General features: G+C 44.5%; 1 protein-coding gene across 1 annotated transcript in view; it reads left to right on the forward strand.

Moving 5' to 3' along the window:
* LOC120397507 (dynein heavy chain 5, axonemal-like) overlaps positions 1–19,576 on the forward strand; it is a 289,224-nt gene that overhangs the window by 207,564 nt on the left and 62,084 nt on the right. The window contains exons 67-70 of the mRNA XM_039523452.1: positions 11,520–11,675; positions 11,932–12,114; positions 17,942–18,112; positions 19,098–19,476. Of these exons, the coding sequence (XP_039379386.1) occupies positions 11,520–11,675; positions 11,932–12,114; positions 17,942–18,112; positions 19,098–19,476 (889 nt within the window). The remainder of the gene's footprint in view (positions 1–11,519; positions 11,676–11,931; positions 12,115–17,941; positions 18,113–19,097; positions 19,477–19,576) is intronic.

Consider the following 19,576-nt stretch of genomic DNA (forward strand, 5'->3'; position numbering starts at 1 on the left):
GAAAAAAACCCTTGTTTGACAGACTCTTAGATGGTAACAAAGATGGTAATAATTGTCCTTTTGGGGAAAATAAAAGTTAGCTGAGATTGGCTGTAGCTGTTGTTGCTGCCACTGTTAAAGTCCAATCCCATTTCATCCCAGGCATGTTTGGGACTCAGCTGGAGCCAGTAGAGATGGCAGTGTTGTTTGGGTGCCTCTCTCTGGCCCAGTCTGGTCAGAACATATCTCAGGATTAGGATAAGGCAAGTCCAGGGTCTCAGTAGACAGTGCGGGTGGCAGCCATGGTGGTGACACTCACTCCAGTAGCTATTTTTCTTTACATCTTTCTTTAAGGATGCTGTCGTGGGTCTGGTACACCCTGTCACTCTTTGGGGTCAGGCTAGGGTGTTGTAGCCCCATGGCTGAGTCCAAATGGCTACCCTTAGCCCCAGGGCAGTATGACCTAAGGGCCAGTGTCAGTGAGGCTGCCCTCTTAAGCGGGGCAGTGTGCCCTAGAGACCAGAGTCAATATGGCTGCCCACTTATCAGGGCCTTGTGGCCTAGCAGCCATGGGGGAAAGTGGGCTGCCTCCCAGGGCTGGCAGCCAGGGTAGGGACCGGGCCCTCCATAGTCCACTGGGTCCCAACCCAGGGCCCTGTCAGCATCAAATGGATTCGCCACTAGGTCAGTGGGGATCCATCTGAAACACACTGGCTTTGTCCTGTTCCACAACTGGATCAGTGTCTAGCTCCCCTGGGTTACTTCCTACCCTCTTTTCCAATGTTGCTGTCCACAGATCTCCGGGGCATCTGGGGTCATCAGCTTGTGAAGCTCCCAACAACTCCGTCTTCTCTTGGGCTTCCATGGGCAGCCGAGTTTCTGCCTAGCTCTCGATGCACTTTGCCTCCGTGATCTGGAGCTCCAGCAACTGCTGGGAGGGAGCCTGTAATGTGCATCCTCTTTCTTCAGTGGTCAGCCCTGACTGAGCTGGGCCGCTCTCTTTTATACTGAGGCTCCAGTTGGAGCATGCCCAGCAGTGGTGAGGAGGCATGGCGTCCTCCACTCACAATATGGGTTTAACCCCTTCTTGTCCAGTGCAGGGCTGGTACACCCCATCACAGAACCTAAAAGGAAGTGGTGGGTGGAACAGACCATCCCCTCATTATTTTGTCCACCAATTAGGCCTAGTTTTTGACACACCAATTTTGGCTCACTGATTTCTGTTTCCACTTTTCATATTTACCAAGCATGATCTTACCACATTCTGTGAGTTATATCAGGAGGCCTTTTTGTTTGGACTAATTTAGTCTTTCTGCCTCCTTTTTGTATCTTTTCCCATCAGCATTATAGGTTATTGTGACATCTTATGAACATTCACATTCTTTTTACAACTGAGCTCACAATTAGGCCCAGTTTGTGAGCCCAGTTATCACAACAGGTCCCGAGGCCAGTATAAATAGTGTACTACCTCCCCACAGTAAACAGCAGGAGAAGTAGTACCACATTTGGATCACAAAAGAACCCAAAGAAATCCATCCCTACAGCACTTTTTCAGGACACAATGTCAGTCTGGGTCTTGCAAGGAACTCTTAATATTAATAAAGTATCTTCCCTTTCAAGCATTATTAGGTACATGTGTTCCAGTTGATGCCTTCTTTGCGGGCCTTGTTAAGATCTAAATGAGAACATCTGTTTAAACCAAATGTTAAACTAAAATATTTATATAAATCAAAGACATTTCATAAATGTTGGAAGCCTAAGGTGGGTGCAGCAGTAGCTGCACCAGACATAGTCACCACTTCCGAAGGGGACTTCCTCCAAAAAGATGTCATAGAGCATAATGGTGATGAGACACTTCACAGCAATTTCAAAGCCTCAGCTATAGCCTTTCAAACCAAAGGTTTTTCATATATGTAGTAAGGAAAGCCTACTCTGTGGCAAACAAGTGTCTCATTGTCTAAAAGTATGATCCTTGCTTGGAGTGAGACGTCTTGGGTTCTGCCCTGGTCAAACCCTGGTTGTGATCTGCAATGAGCAAAGGTTTCCAACTTGGTGGCTACAAGGAAGCTATGTCACACCCATGAATAGCCACCACTCATCCTAAACAGATATTGTGCATACAGACTTCCAGATGAGGAAATATTGAGGGAAACATTAGAAAAATTACTAGCTGAGATTGCAGAGAGGCCTTGGCTCTCATTGTTAAAGCCAGCATAACAATCCACTGGTTGCTACCAACACCAAGGACATCGATGGAGGGACTGTTACTCTGGAAGAGAGAAAAATCTGGAGCGGAAGTTTCCAAAAACACCTAGATAATTTTTCCTCCAAATTTGTCATGCTGAGGATTTTGTCAAAGAGCTCACAATTCCTGTAGAAGACTCTTCCTTCTGATCCAGCCTCTTCACCAAGACTCTTAAGTGGCTGCTTGTAGTCACCATAGGCACCAACTTTTCCCCACGCCGGTGGGTGCTTGACCCCTCACCCAACCCCATCCCTTCCCTGCCCCCATTTCAACCCCTTCCCCAAAGTCCCCACCCCAACTCTGCCCCTCCCTGCCCCTATTGGACCCTTTCCCCAAATCTCCGCCCCGGCCCTGCCTCTTCCCTGCCTCCTCCCCTGAGTGTGCCGTGTTCCTGCTCCTTCCCCCTCCCTCCCAGCACTTGCTGCGCAAAACAGCTGTTTTGCGGTGGCAAGCATTGGGAGTGAGGGGGCAAAAAGCAGGCACGTGGCGCGTTCAGGGGAGGAGGCGGAGCAGAGGCGGAGGGGAGCTGCTGATGGTTGCAGAGCACCCACCAATTTTTCCCCATGGGTGCTTCAGCTCCGGAACACCCATGGAGATGGCACCTATGGTAGTCACAGTGTCAAAACAGGTTTCCTCCTTCTCGCCCTGTGCCCAGGCTGGTAAAATAAGAGTTCTCACACCTTCTTCCAGTGTTTCACCCTTGTGCTTTATTTTACAGTGCCACCGTGTAGTCCCCTTTATCCCCCAATAGTAGTCCCCTTTCTAGCCCATTCCAGTGTCGCTTGGCCCTTGAGGCTCCCTTCCTGTGGTAAAGAGACAGAGCTGTAGCCTCCTGTTCCCTCCCAGGCTAGCCTCCTTTTATAGCCCTCCCAGCCTTCAGCCCAGCTGTTGCTGCTTAGCTTAGTCTATTGCAGTGAGCCAGCCCTCATTAGGGCCTGCAGCTGGGCTCCCTGCTGGCTGCTTTGAGTCTCTGCCCCTGGCCTCTCTGCCCGAAAGCAGGGCTTAGTCAGCATTTTAGCAGAGCATTCAAGGGGTTTTACCCCTGCCCTGCCACACACAGCAAAGCACAGTTTGCATGTTACACACTAAAACCCATGCACAGACAACATGCTAATCAGTACCCTGTCCAGAGAAACACACCCCTTCTAAATGAACAGCTGCTGGAAAGGATTCATAGCCACCAGTTCTTCAAAATCAGGAGGAGGTTTTGATCCCAGTGCAGAGAATTGCTCTCCCAAGGATCAGAACAGACATGGCTTTGGCTGTAATTTTACCATAATGGTAAAGATTTGCAAAATTCCAAAACTTGATTGCATCAGTCATCTCCTGAGAGGTCATCAGTAGTTAGTTATCAGAGAGGTAGTCATGTTAGTCGGTATCAGCAAAAACAATGAGTCCTTGTTACTTTTTGTAGTGACCAGCTACTCCCAGTCTTTATTCAGGCCTAATTTGATGGTGTCAAGTTTGCAAATTAATTTCAGCTCAGCAGTTTCTCACGGGAGTCTGTTTTTGAAGATTTTTTTGTTGAAGAATGGCCACCTTTAAGTCTGTCATTGAGTGTCCAGGGTTATTGAAGAGCTCTCCTACTGGTTTTTGAATGTTACAATTCTTGATGTCAGATTTGTGTCCATTTATTCTTTTGCGTAGAGACTGTCTGGTTTGGCCAATGTACATGACAGAGAGGCATTTCTGGCACATGATGGCATATATCACATTGGTAGATGTGCAGGTGAATGAGCCCCTGATGGTGTGGCTGATGTGGTTAGGTCCTATGATGATGTCCCTTGAATATATCTTATATATCTATACATCAGAGTTGGCAACGGGGTTTGTTGCAGGGATTGATTCCTGGGTTAGTGTTTCTGTTGTGTGGTGTGTAGCTGCTAGTGAGTATTTGCTTCAGGTTGGGGGGCTGTCTGTAAGCGAGGACTGGCCTGTCTCCCAGGATCTGAGAGAGTGATGGATCATCCTCCAGGATAGGTTGTAGATTTTTGATGATGTGCTGGAGAGGTTTTAGTTGGGGGCTGTAGGGGATGGCTAGTGGCGTTCTATTACTTTCTTTGTTGGGCCTGTCCTGTAGTAGTGTAATTTGACACCATCAAATTAGGCCTGACTAAAGACTGGAAGTGGCTGGGTCACTACAAAAAGTAATTTTCCCTCTATTGATACTCACACCTTCTTGTCAACTGTTGGGAATGGGCCACATCCACCCTGATTGAATTGGCCTCATTAGCACTGATCTCCCACTTGGTAAGGCAACTCCTATCTTTTCATGTGCTGTATATTTATACCTGCCTACTGTATTTTTCACTCCATGCATCTGATGAAGTGGGTTATAGCCCATGAAATTTTATGCCCAAATAAATGTGTTAGTCTCTAAGGTGCCACTAGAACTCCTCGTAGTAGTGAGTTAGTTGTTTCCAACGGTTAGTATTGCTAATGCCATGCATCAGCTCATCCCTCATGGGTTTCTCAAAGCACAGCTGCTGAAATTCCTTCTGAAACATAAAACCATGTGCTTGATGCAATGCAAAATTAAGCGTTATTCTCAGATAACATCCAATGCCCCTTTGTGGGAGGTAAGCATAAACAACATGCTGAAAGCCAACACAACATTCATGCTAGACCCTTGCATACTCACTATGGAAGCAAGCATAGTTGGAAGACAAATTTCCAAAATCTCATTGTATGTGTCCTTTTAGTTCATTTCGACACTTCTATCAGGGTGTGTCTTTAAATAAATTATTTTAAAAAGCAAAAACCACAAACATGGCCATATGGGATGGGACCACTGAGTACCGTATCCTTTCTATGAACGTGACCAGTACCAGCTGCCTAAGTGGAACGTGCAAAGTACTATATGGCAGGCACTTATAGTATTTGCAGAGGAAGTTTCCTCCTGCTTCCTGTTAAGAGATGGCTTATTTTTGAGGTATGAATGTTTATATCCATTCTGAAAACTAGGGAATAACCAGAGATCAAAGCTTCCCCATGGCAATGAAGTAGTGTCCTGGGAAGAGAAGAATCTGCTGCCTTTCCAGAGAGTTCACATAAAGGATACAGAAGAGATGAAAATGAAGAGTTGAAATCCTCTTCCTCATCCTTCACTGGCCCAGAAGGTACTTTGGGCTTGCTAAATAGCCAAGGACTCCACATTGTACCTTGAGAAAAGACCAGACATCTTGAAGCTGGGATTCCTTCATGTAGACTGGGAACATCTACCATTAACAGGTTGGGCATTGGAAGAGAAGTGTAGTTCACCATGGAATCTCCATGAAGCAATGATACAGTTTTGTATCCAGACAGAACTCAACCAGGATATTTCATTTGCTGATCTGGTCAAATTTACATTTCAGGATTGTAGGGAAGCAGAAAGCTCTTTGGGACAGGGACTGCCTCACTGTGTATTGCCTAGCACAGTAGTGCCCTGACCTCTCAATGCTGTTGTGATATGAATATTATAATAATCCCAAAGATCTGGTGATCTCAGCTACACTAGAGTTTCTCCAGGAGGTTTGGTTGGAGTCCTACAACTGAGCACTATAGAAATGTGTGTACCAACCATAGTGGCATTTTGTAGCCAGACACATCATATCTTCCATTTGAGTATCAGGTGCCAAGTTTCATCACAGTGACGAATTAGACAAGCCTTTGGCTGGCCTTTCTTGTCACCATTACTTCTGAAAAGTAAGTTTTAGAATTAGTTCCCATATCCCTACAAAAACCACACTGCCTTTGTCATGAGGAAAAAGTTATTCTTATAGTTCCAGAAACCTTTCTCTTCAAGGTAAGTTACGCTTTCCACAATTCCTGGGAAATAGTTCTTCCATCATTTTATTTTAACCCTTGGAAGATTTGTGGCATAAATGGGCATTCTTACAGCTCTAAAGTCATATTTTAAGCATACAGAATGTGTTTGCGTATTACATCCTGTTCATCTCATTCTATCATAATGCCAAGGCCCGAGAGCCTCAAAGTTGCTGCAGGCAAGATGTAAAATCCTGCACCAGTTGGCATACTATTCTGTGAATAGTTGGGAAACTATTCACAGAAGTTGCTAAGGGTACTGGGGGAAAGGTGTATGAGCCTCATCTGAGGAATATTTGCAAAGTAAGTTTCCGTTCCTCTGCAGAGGCATCCTCTGGTAGGAAGGTGCTACTGGGTTGGTTCCCACATAATTCCTTAGTGTATAAAGTTCTTGCTTTATATGGAGGAAATATCTATTCCTGCCTACTATTCTACTATAATAATTGAACTCTGCTTACTCTTTCCCTCCCAACATCCGGTATGCACTGCTCATTACTTCCCAGGTGTAATGAATGAGGAGAGAAGCTGTGCAACAGAATGAAAATTTTCTTACCTGATCATTTTATTTCTGTCAGCACCTTCTCTCTGAATTCAACTCATCCTGGTAGTTTGGTAAATGACCAGAATATAAATTGAAAATGTTCTCTAGTGAGAGATTTAGACATATAGTATCTTAATGCTAATAATTGATTGCTGGAGGGTTTCTTTATTTGTGGAAGAACTCTGCTTTAGGCCTGAGCTGAAGGGTGGAGCATAATCCTGGAGTCTCTTTTGAATTCCATAGTTGGGGATCATTAATCCATTAGTGGTGAATGAAGAGAGAAGCTGCTAATAGAAGAGAAATTTCTTACTTGATAGTTTTCTATTCTCCTCAACAAGTGTGGAATTTTTACCTCCTCTCCAAACTACTCTGCAAGGATGCAAAATGGGCAATAGTGCAATCCTGCATCTTTGATGGATTTGAAGTCCAATATCTCACGATCCTGAAGAGGTAGAAATGGGAGCTTTATACCATTGTCTGCCAATGTTGTCCTGTTGGAGATGGATTATTGGGAGAGTGCCACCAAGGCAGTTGACGGTGCATGAGGATTGCAATTTATCACATGGATACCCCATCACTGTTAATGTGGTGAATAGTATACTGCCTCTAGATCCTTTCAAAATGAGGTTGATGGGTGAGAAAAGAGACTGATAAAAAGATAAGGACAACATCATGGGTAATGATGATGTCCCGGATGTGATATTATGACTTAAACCCTTACCTTCCTCTTGTGCCTGCAACCTCCAAACAGAAGGCCACATCATCTAGGGAGGGAAATCAATAGGATTTGGTATCAGGCCCAGAACCCATAAACCAGTAATTGATAAACATCACTCCCCCCAGATATGGTGAAGAAACACAGCTAAAAGCATGACAAAACTAAAATGAGAAAAGAGAAAAAAATTATAGACAAATTAGAGGATTGGGCCAAAAGGAATCTGATGAGGTTCAACAAGGACAAGTGCAGAATCCTGCATTTAGGATGGAAGAATCCCATGCACTGCTACAGACTAGGGACCGAATGGCTAGGCAGCAGTTCTGCAGAAAAGGACCTAAGGGTTACAGTGGACAAGAAGCTGGATATGAGTCGACAGTGTGCCCTTGTTGCCAAGAAGGCTAACGGCATTTTGGGCTGTATAAGTAGGGGCATTGCCAGCAGATCGAGGGACGTGATTATTCCCCTCTATTCGACATTGGTGAATGTCCAGTTTTGAGCCCCACACTACAAGAAGGATGTGAAAAAATTAGAAAGAGTCCAGCACAGGGCAACAAAAATGATTAGGGGGTTGGAGCACATGACTTATGAGGAGAGGCTGAGGGAATTGGGATTGTTTAGTCTGCAGAAGAGAAGAATGAGGGGGGATTTGATAGCTGCTTTCAACTACCTGAAAGGGGGTTCCAAAGAGGATGGATTTAGACTGTTCTCAGTGGTAGCAGATAACAGAACAAGGAGCAATGGTCTCAAGTTGCAGTTGAGGAGGTTTAGGTTGGATATTAGGAAAAACGTTTTCATTAGGAGGGTGGTGAAGCATTGGAATGGGTTACCTAGGGAGGTGGTGGAATCTCCCTCCTTAGAGGTTTTTAAGGTCAGGCTTGACAAAGCCCTGGGTGGGATGATTTAGTTGGGGATTGGTCCTGCTTTGAGCAGGGGTTTGGACTAGATGACCTCCTGAGGTCCCTTCCAACCCTGATATTCTATGATTCTATGATTAGGCAATACAAGGTGGACAGCAATACAGAGGCCTCCTTTGGCAGAAAGGCTCTTCAGGAAGTGGCCCAAATATAATACAGACTTCCGAATTAGCTTACAAAAGTGGGGTACTTCTTTCCTACAAACTTTTGTTTCATATCCCTCCCTACATCTGATCACGACTCGCTACTTCCCAAACATCTGGAATTGTGGGAGATGCAAGGCTACAGAAAGGAAAATTTCTTGCCAATAATTTAATTTCTGCTAGCAGTGTCTCCCACAGTTCTTCCCTCCCTGGATGGCCCATGAGTCAAGAGCCAGATATAGTCATTATCATATAATCATCTTCCTTGGTCTAATATATATAGTTATTTCGTTATATCTGAAATATGTGTTAATAATAATATGCAAGTTTTACAGTTTGGGAATACCTCATTTGGCTCAAGCAGCAGCAGAGGGGGCATGGCTAAATTGTGCATGCCAAAATGCTGATCCCCTCCATGAGCTGCAGAAAGAGGAGAGTAACTGAAGCATCCAGAATTGTGGGACACGCTGATAGCAGAAAGGAAATGATACATAAGAAATTTTCCAATGCTGGTTCTGTGTAGGATATATGTTTTGGGAACCAGAGTGATAAAGTACATTTATTGGGTGTAACTACACACATTTTGGATAGATTTCTGTCTTTATTTAAATTCAAACACATCAGGATATATTCCTAGCACCATGGCCATGGGAACTTGGGGGATACTGGCCCTGAAATAACTTTTTCATCAGTTTTCTAACATCAGACCAGTAGTTATATCAGAATTTAAAGTAAAAAACATTTTCTCCAGTTCTTCATGTGAAAAAACACACTGGGTTCTTTTTGCTGACATTTAGATTTATAAACATCCCTTTTTCTTTTCTGGGTCTCTTTGAAAGTATATTAAAACTCCTCCTTTTCTCTTTATCTCTTTTTACATTTTAGGGGTTTTTTTCATGGTTTTAGCTGTGTTTATCATTTCCAGGAGTGGGACTACTCAACAGACATTGATCTAGGGGTTCTTGACCATACACCAAACTTCCCAAAGGTTGGTCTTCAAGCTGGGAGTCAAGGGGTGAAAAGGCTTAGGCCAGATCCTCGGAAGGGCGAGGGTTTAGGCCATAGTATCACACCTGGAACATCTTCATTTCCTGTGTTGTGTTTATCTTATTTCTCAATCTCTCTCTTCTCATCCATCAACCTAATTTTGACAGAAGCTATGGGCATAGTGCTATTGTGGTGGTTTTATATATACTTCAATTTTTACAAGGCTAAAAGTGTGAACAGCTATAGTAGTGATATTTTCAATTATATGTTTTATATTTATCTAATTATATCCGAGTAGTATATTTCTAAACGTTTTAATTGAAAAAGTATATATAAAGATGCTAGATAATACTTAGTCCTGCCTCAGTGCAGGGGACTGGACTAGATGACTAATTGAGGTCCCTTCTAGTCCTACTTTTCTATGAATCTGTGTCTTCTGGGCAAGGGCTTTCTTCATTTTAATTATGCTGCAAAACGTCTGTTAGTCTATAAGGTGCCACAGGATTCTTTGCTGCTTCTACAGAACCAGACTAACACGGCTACCCCTCTGATACTTCATTTTAATTGTGTGTGTATCTTAGTGTCATCTGAAAGAAGACAATTTACCAGGCCGATGAGGAACACTATTATATTTTCATCCAAAGACTGAAAAAGACTTGCACACAATTTAATAATTATAAATAAATCATGATCAGACCATTTGGTATTCAGAGATTTGGGAAGGGATTTGATCTTGTGAAGTGCTGAGCTCCTGTTGAAGTCAATGGCAACTGAAGGTTCTCAACACCTCTCAGGAGGCATTCGGTACCTCACAATATCTGCTCCCACCCCATCCTTCACTGAAACACTTCTCTGCCTCACGTGGGTGTTGTGAGAATAAAGTCATGAATGTTTATGAGGTACTCAGGCACTACAGTGATGGGAGCCAGGTAAAGCAAGCAAATAAAATAGATAACAATGAGGGAAGAGCAAAGAGCCAGATCTTCCTCTCATTCAAGTCAATAGAAAAACTTCCATTAATTTAAATGGGAGCAGGAGTAGGCCCAAACATTGTGGTGATTTGTGTGGATCATAGAATCATAGAATCTCAGGGTTGGAAGGGACCTCAGGAGGTCATCTAGTCCAACCCCCTGCTCAAAGCAGGACCAAACCCAACTAAATCATCCCAGCCAGGGCTTTGTCAAGCCTGACCTTAAAAACCTCTAAGGAAGGAGATACCACCACCTCCCTAGGTAACCCATTCCAGTGCTTCACCACCCTACTAGTGAAAAAGTTTTTCCTAATGTCCAACCTAAACCTCCCCCTCTGCAACTTGAGACCATTACTCCTTGTTCTGTCATCTTCTACCACTGAGAACAGTCTAGATCCATCCTCTTTGGAACCCCCTTTCAGGTAGTTGAAAGCAGCTATCAAATCCCCCCTCATTCTTCTCTTCTGCAGACTAAACAATCCCAATTCCCTCAGCCTCTCCTCATAAGTCATGTGCTCCAGCCCCCTAATCATTTTTGTTGCCCTCCGCTGGACTCTTTCCAATTTATCCACATCCTTCTTGTAGTGTGGGGCCCAAAACTGGACACAGTACTCCAAATGAGGCCTCACCAGTGCTGAATGGAGGGGAATGATCACATCCCTCGATCTGCTGGAAATGCCCCTACTTATACAACTCAAAATGCCATTAGCCTTCTTGGCAACAAGGGCACACTGTTGACTCATATTCAGCTTTTCGTCCACCGTAACCCCTAGGTCCTTTTCTGCAGAACTGCTGCCCAGCCATTCGGTCCCTAGTCTGTAACAGTGCATGGGATTCTTCTGTCCTAAGTGCAGGACTCTGCACTTGTCCTTGTTGAACCTCATCATATTTCTTTTGGCCCAATCCTCTAATTTGTCTAGGTCCTTCTGTATCCTATCCCTACCCTCCAGCGTATCAACCACTCCTCCCAGTTTAGTGTCATCTGCAAACTTGCTAAGGGTGCAGTCCACACCATCCTCCAGATCGTTAATGAAGATATTGAACAAAACCGGCCCCAGCACCGATCCTTGGGGCACTCCACTTGATACCGGCTGCCAACTAGACATGGAACCATTGATCACTAACTGTGAATTGAATGTTTAAAAACTATGATTGTTTTTATGTTGGTCACTGTATAGAGCAAAACTATATTTTATTATAAGCAAATCTCCATAGGTTACATCTCTGAACCACAAATACTTCAGGAGTCACCTAGAAGACTGCCTTTCCCTAGGAAGACCTTTGTTAATAGAAGATGTCGGAGAAGAACTCGATCCTGCTCTGGATAACATTTTGGAAAAAAATTTCATAAAATCTGGCTCAACTCATAAAGTAAGATGAATTTTGAACATGAAAATAAAAAGACAGTGGCATAGGTACCTGATATCAGCTGGTGAATTGACACCATAGTGATTGCACCTTTGAAATGTTTAGATAGGCAGACAGCCAACACTTATTTAAATAAATAATTTATCCGAATTGTTCTGATTTTTTTTAAGAGGGGATTGTCTTTCATTGGAAGAAACAACTGTTTGTTGGAAAGTCGGCTGTTAAAAAAATGAAAAATATATTTCTATTTTATTTTCAGGTAAAAGTAGGTGACAAGGAGGTAGATGTAATGAAGGGATTTATCCTTTATATAACAACTAAATTGGCTAATCCTGCCTACACTCCAGAAATCAGTGCAAAAACGGCTGTGATTGATTTTACTGTTACCATGAAAGGCTTGGAAGATCAGCTCCTTGGCCGTGTCATTCTCACTGAAAAACAGGTAAATGCTGATCTTTGGGCTAGCGACATTTGAATTTGTATAAAAGAGAGGGTTTACTGAGTATTTGCAGTTTGAGTCGACTTGTGACAATTCAGGGTGCATCGTAGAACGGTGAGAAGTTGTGTAACCGCCTGCCCTGTAACTCTGAGTGCCTTAGATGCTCTGCTGCTGTGGCTCACTGCCTGGACACCAACAACCAGCAGACAACCATGTGGTTCCCTGAGTGTCTGTGTGGTGTGCAGCCCTGTTTCAGTGCTCTGATCCCAGCAGCCTGCCTACAGCACAACAGCTTCCTGGTGGTCTCCTCCAACCTTGGTTACTGCTTGCAGCATGACCCCCAACACACTCCCAGTCCCAAATTTTCTCCAAACTGTCTGCCCTGAAGTGTCCAGCTCCTTCCTGGAACACTCAGAGAAACAATAAGTTTCATTGCTCCTTTAAAGGGACAAAAGTACAGGTTAACAATCACTTCAATTCAAATACAACACGGGATTGATTTAGAATAAAAGTAAAACAAGTTTATGAACAAAAGGACGTAGGTTAAGTGATACCAAGTAGAAGGATTGTAGGTACAATGGGCTACAAACCAACAAAAGTAAAAATACTCTTTCTAATGTTTAAAACCTAACTTTACAAGCTACAGTCTTTGCTCAAGGTAGTTTTCTTAACAATCTTTTTCTTCCCAGACATGGCTGACTTTCTCTAAGTCAAGACCTTCCACAGATGTACACAATGCTAGTTTCCCTTGTCTTCCTAGGTGATAGATCTTTGCCTAAGCAGATTTTTCACTTATATTCAGATCCCAGAGACTTCAACCGCCTTGGTTGAAAGCCCCATCTTTCTCAGCTTGCAAAAGCTCTGGCCCCTTGTGTCTGTCTAGTAATGGATGCCAAGAAGCTTCTCTCCCCTTATATCTTCCCAAACTCACTGTATTGTCCCTGGACTCTGGATGACCTCATGCTATTCTTTCCTTCCTGTGGACTTCCCATTCCCCTGCTGATTTATATGTAAATTGGGCTTCCATTGTTTTTGGTCACACCTGGCTTAATTGCATTGGAAACGGGTAGAACGCTGCCTTCCCTCCTATCTGGGAGAAAACCTGTTTCTCCCTTCATTGTCACAGACTTTAAAGCATAGTACAAGTGAGTATTCATAATTTCTCATATAGCGTTAATGCATATGTTTTACAATGATACTAATCACCAGTGTGTCAATGGCTTTCCTAATGGACTTTACTTGATGCACCTGTATACAACAGTAATAATGTATACAATCAGTTGATTCAATTACTTATCATTTGACGTTCAGACCCTCACAAGAGGCTATCTTGACTTGCTAAGTTGATGGCTTTATTTACCTTTTATGTAAATAAGCCTTCATTGTGTCTGCCTCATTACCAGGCTGGCCAGACAAAGAAATACACATTCCTTTGGCAAGCAATGCATAAGCCCAGTCTGCCCTAGACAAACACATTTTAAGAACATAATACTAGCACAGGTCTATAACACTTAGTACATACCTTGTACATACATCATGCAAGAATATTAATGATCAGTAAGCTATTTTTTCCACTGCTATATTACATGCCAACTTTTGGTTATATATCATGACAACAGTGTGTTAGATGTAGTGAGCTGACGAGAGTTGCTGACAGAGTAGTGAACAATCAATCGACCTCTGTGTCACACTTGTTTTGCATAACTCTGAAACAACTCAAAGACTGTGAGTACAAAAAATTGAATGAAAGTGTAAGTTTTATTGGGCTTACTTTCACATAGGAGAGAATGGGGTGGGGGGAAGGAGCTGAGAAGGAGAGAGAAAATGCTAATAAAAATAAAGATGTAGAGTACCATATATACCATACATAAATCATCCATGTGAACCAGCCTGGTTTTGAGGCAGTTCCTTGTTCAGATATGTAGCACAGGCTTCCTGTTCAACTAGAAAAATATTTTAATAAATCAGAATGTTTAAAAATTGAGTTTGTTACATGAAAAAGGGTTCCTGAACCAATCAGTTTTGTGTCCCTAGTGTTTGAGGAAATCTAGTATGAGATTTTCAGAAGTGCTCATCTGTGGTCTGACTCTGTGCCCATTGAAATTCCTGTTGATTTAATTGGGAACAGAGTTAGGCTGAGTGCTTTTGAAAATCCTATTGCTAGTGTTTTGCAGCGCCTTACTCCCTCACATCAACCCTGTGAAGTTTTGCAGCTTCATTTCTTTCCTTCTTAGACCTTTTCTATTCATCTCTGCCTTACCCCTTCATGGTTTAATTGACTACTTGCTGGAAAGTTTAGTGGTCAATGCCTTGCTAACTGGGGCTGCAGAATATCTGTTTAGTATTAACACTACCTATTGCTTTAGGATGCAGTTGTGAAATGATAAACATTTATTAAACCTCTCCCCTTTTAGCAGAGATAAAATAGTTAAGGTACCTGTCCCTCCTCTCTCAAGATGAGATTAATGTTCTGCCACAGAAACTCAAAACCAAGGGAGTTCTGATAATGATAAATTAGTTCAAAGAAAAGACAGGGCTGTATCAGCGAAACTGAAAAGCAGACCTCCTGTTATAAACAGGAAGGCCAAGTACACAACTACTGACCTTCAGCAACAGATTAAAAATGAAAGAAAGAGCCCTGACATTCTTAAGGGCTGCTACAGGAATCAATAAAACATATAACCAGTGGAGGGTGTATTCTTCTCATCTTAAAAAAGTGTTGCTGAAACCACTTGGGTGATGATAATTATAGAAGCACCCTGTTGCACCATAATAGTGAAGGTGCTGCCACTACTTCTATTCTAAACTGCTATTTTCTGATATTATAAATGCAGACACAAAAATTCTCCGCAGGCAGAAACCTAGCATTTAGGGGCAAATGAGGGGAAATTGTTTAACCATTTTTTAAAGATATATATTAAAGTATTAAATATGGAATGAATAATGTATGAAATTGAATTTAAAGGTGTGTTTAAAGATAAACACATGCTCAAATACTCTGCTGAATTAGGGCCTGTGACAGAGTGCTGAGAGATGGAGCTGGAGCCAGAACTCTGGGCACTATTGGCAGCAATTAGGTTCCCCTGGAGAAGGCCTAATTGGTCAGGGGGTGACTGGTTACTAGGCAAGACTGGGGCGAGGAAGTTGATGAGCTAATTAGTCCATTAACAGGCAAGTAGTTTAAAAAGAGCACAGGAAGGAAGTGCTGGATGCGGAGGCCTGGCCTGGCCCGGCCCAGCCCAGCCCAGCCCAGCCCAGCCCAGCCCAGCCCAGGTAAAGAGAGACCTCTGCAGGGGGAGAGCTCTTCCCTCTCTTCTCTCTGGCAAAAGGGGATGATGATTATATGAAACTGTAAATAGAATTGCTGCATGGGACCATAAGAGGATAGTGCTTGATATAACACAAATAAAATATGCAGCGGTGGTGGTTACAAACCGGAGGTGTTAGAGCCATTTGTGCAGGAAGAAGGGAGAAAAGAGTTACAAGCAGTGATGAGCTGCCAAAATATTAACAATCGGTTCCCTCCTCCTCACCCCATGAGGGGGGTCGCCCCCCCAACCCCCTGGAACTCTTGCTCCATCCAACACCCCACGTTCCTTGACACCACACCCCCAGGACCCCTGCCCCATCCACCCCCCTTCCCTGTCCCCTAATTGCCCCCTGCCGCCCCATCCAACCCCTCCTCTTATTCCTGATGGCCCCCCGGGACCCCTGCCCCATTCAACCACCCCTTCTTTCTGTCCCGACTGCCCCTGGAACCCCTTCTCCTGACTGCCTCCCACCACCCCATCCAACCTCCCCTCCTTCCAGACTGCCCCCCCAGGACCCTTGCCCCCATTCAATTCCCCTGTTCCCTGCCCTCTGACTGCCCCAAGTCCCGACCCTAATCCACCCCCTACTCTCTATCCAACACTCCCTCCCTGCCCCCCACTCCCCTTACAGTGCTGCCTGGAGATGGGGGCCGCGCCACCCAGAGTTGGGGCTGGGCCGGGCTGGAGTCGGGGGCCGGGCCAGAGCCGCTGGCCAGCCCGAAATCGGGGGCCAGCCCGCAGTCGGGGCCGGGGGCCAGCCCAGAGTCGGGGGCCAGCCTGGAGCCACTGGCCAGGCCGGAGTCAGGGACCGGGGGCTGGCCCGGAGCCGCGCCGCCCAGCCGGCCGGAGTTGGGGCTGGTCCAGAGCCACTGGCAAGGCCGGAGTTGGGGGCCGGGCTGGGGGCTGGGCCCGGAGCCACGCCGCCCGGCCGGCCGGAGTCGGAGTCGGGCCGAATCGGGCTGGCCCGCCGCCGGAATTGAGTCGGGCCGAATCGGGCTGGCCTGGAGCCATGCTGCCCGGCCGGCCGGAGTTGGAGTCAGGGCCAGGGGCCGGCCCGGAGCTGCGCCGCCCGGCCGGCCGGAGTCGGGGCCAGGGGCTGGCCAGGAGATGTGCGGCGCCTATAGCCCTCCTCGTGCCCCCCGCCCCAGCTCACCTGCAGGAAGCTGCTGCTTCCTTCTCAGCCCTCCCAGGCTTCCCGTGCTAACAGCTGATTGGCAGGAAGCCCGGAGGGGGAGCCTTCAGGGGAGGAGGCAGAGGCAGAGCTGGGGCCAGGGGCAGGGCAGGGAGCTGCTGGAGCTTTTGTTAAATTTAAAAGCCCTTTACAACCGGTCTAAAAGGGTTTCTAAATTTAACAACTGGTTCCCGCGAACCGGTGGAAACCGGCTCCAGCTCACCACTGGTTACAAGCCCTGTCACAGGACCCTACTCTATAATTCACATTTTAGAGCTAAGCCCTGCCCTGTGCTGTATTGGTATGAAAGGTTGAGGGGGAAACAGGGAGAATTTAAAGTCAAGGTGAAATGCATGCTTAAGCCACTGCCTTTACTTATGATTCAGTTATTTGTAACTTTCTAGGGTATCATGGCTATACGATATGAATGAAAAGCAACAGATGACAGTTTTCCAAAGTGAAAGATTTCCAATGTTTGGGAAGAATTTGGGGAGAATCCCTTACCCCTTGACATTCAGAACAGCAGCTCCATTGTCTCAGTAACACGACATATTGAAATGAATGAAGATAGATTGTCAGGATATAGATAAACCAATAATTTTTTTAAAAATACCAATTTTATAATAAAAAGTTTAGTCAGCTGGCTAAATAAACTGAAAGTTCAGAAGAGGCAAAGCATCCTCCCTGCAGAGGATGGGTCAAGAGGGTCTTCCAGCAGCTGGGCCCACAGGCCCTTCATGGCCATACCCCAACACTCCGTCTATGCAAAGGGACTCCAGAGCTGGCCACTTACGCCATCTTTGGGTCTCTATTATGCCACTGGAGCAGCAAAAATCAGATTGAGTGGGCTGAAGATCTGCTCCGTTGTCCGTCTTCCTTGTAGAACTATTATAGAAATGTCACATTGTACAAATGTTTGCCACTAGAGCATCTCTTGCTTTATAAGTTGAGAGAAATTTTGTACTTTGCTAAACCAAAGAATAATAGAAATTAGAAATGGAAAAGGTCATCTATCCAGTTCCCCCGCCTATGCAAGATTAGTCTGTGCACTACATTTTCTAGTCCTTTGTCCAGTCTAATTTTAACTATCCAAAACAATGTGTCTTTGACCACAGCTTCATAGACCTTACTGTCAGGAAGTTTACCTGATAGCCTACAATTTCATTAATCCATATGCTCCATTTCTCAAATTAATACAGTATGTGCATACATCCCATTTTACATAAATTTTTGTGTCTTAGAGAAACAGTAGAAAAATTCCCATTCTTTCTGTCATGCATGAAATCATGCATTTTCTGCATGGGTATAAGTCATCTTTCCTTTGAATACACTATATTTTCTTCTGTAGGAACTGGAGGCAGAAAGAGTCAAGCTGATGGAAGAAGTGACATCTAACAAGAGGAAAATGCAGGATCTTGAAGACAGTCTTCTCTTCCGTTTAACCAGCACAGAAGGGTCTCTGGTTGAAGATGAATCTCTGATAGAAGTCCTAAGAATCACTAAAACAACTGCAGAAGAGGTGACTTTTGAATAAATTGGGGATATATTTTGTTATTTAAATACTGTCTGATCAGACTTGCCTCTTTGATGTTGTTCTGCAATTTATAATACTACATAATGTCTGACTGCATAACAAATAAATAATATAATTAGGCCTGGCAGGATTCAATTTTAATGGCTAAAGATCAGTAAACACAAGCTTCAGCAGACACACTGAAATCAGGGGAAAAAACATCAATTGATAAAAGTTGGCACAAGTGCAGCATCTCTCCTTCCCCCCAGCACCTTGTGTCTGCAGGGATCGGGTGTCACTAGCCCTGTAGCAGAGTGCAGGGAGCCTAAGACCCGCTCACTCGCTACTATGAGAGCTGAGCTGCAGAGGGCTCCCTGCATGGCCTCCAGGGCTGTTGACACACAATTCCTGAAAGCATAAGGTGTGTTGGGTGGGGGCGGAGGGAGGAAGGCTTTGGTCCTGGCAGGGCAGAGCAGAGATCCCCAGTCAGGACTGCAATGGGGAGGAAGAGAAGCACGAGCCCACAACAGTATCCTTCAGCAGTTGGAGTGGCCTCCCCTGTGGCTGGAGGCTCCTCCTCCTCCTCCTCCTCCTCTTCCTCCTGGCAATACTGCCTGGAGGTTTCCGCTCTGCCCAGCTAGGATCACAGCCTCCCACTGACAGCTGCAGGGATCAGGTGTCAGCCGCCTCAGAGCAGCACAGGAAGCCCTCTGCAAGCCTGCCTTGCATCCTCTATAGAAAATACAACTCTGTCAGGGTACATTTTTATAAAATAATGCCTAGTGGGCCCAAGCAATATCATAGCACACTGTGGTTGTTGTTGTGTAAATACATATGAAGACACTGTGCCCACCCTGAAGCTCTTACAATGAAAAGTAAAATTTAAATAAAAATACTGTTATCTTCTTAATCAATACCTTTCTTTCTATATTTGCTGTATAAATCACAAGTGACACAACATAATCTACATGGTCTTTCAATTTATTTTAAGGTGAGTGAAAAGTTAAATGTTGCAGCAGAGACAGAGGTGAAAATCAACACCGCACGTGAAGAATATCGTCCAGTTGCTTGTCGTGGCAGCATCCTTTATTTCCTAATTGTGGAAATGAGCTTGGTAAATGTAATGTACCAGACATCCTTACGGCAATTCCTTGGCATTTTTGATCTATCGGTGGAAAGATCAGTGAAATCTCAGATCACAGCCAAACGAGTAGCCAACATAATTGAGCATCTCACCTATGAAGTATACAAGTACACTGTGCGAGGGCTGTATGAAAATCACAAGTTCCTCTTCACACTGCTCATGGCACTGAAGATTGACTTGCAGGCCAAGAAAATTTCTCACAATGAGTTTCAGACACTCATCAAAGGTAGTTTCTTGTAATATGTTCCTATTTAAATATATCCATGAGTTGTCAAACCAGCACTTTGCAATATTTATACTACTGATATTTTATGCCTTCCAGTGTC

The sequence above is a fragment of the Mauremys reevesii genome, linkage group 2, assembly GCF_016161935.1.
Source record: "Mauremys reevesii isolate NIE-2019 linkage group 2, ASM1616193v1, whole genome shotgun sequence".
Lineage (NCBI taxonomy): Eukaryota > Metazoa > Chordata > Testudines > Geoemydidae > Mauremys > Mauremys reevesii.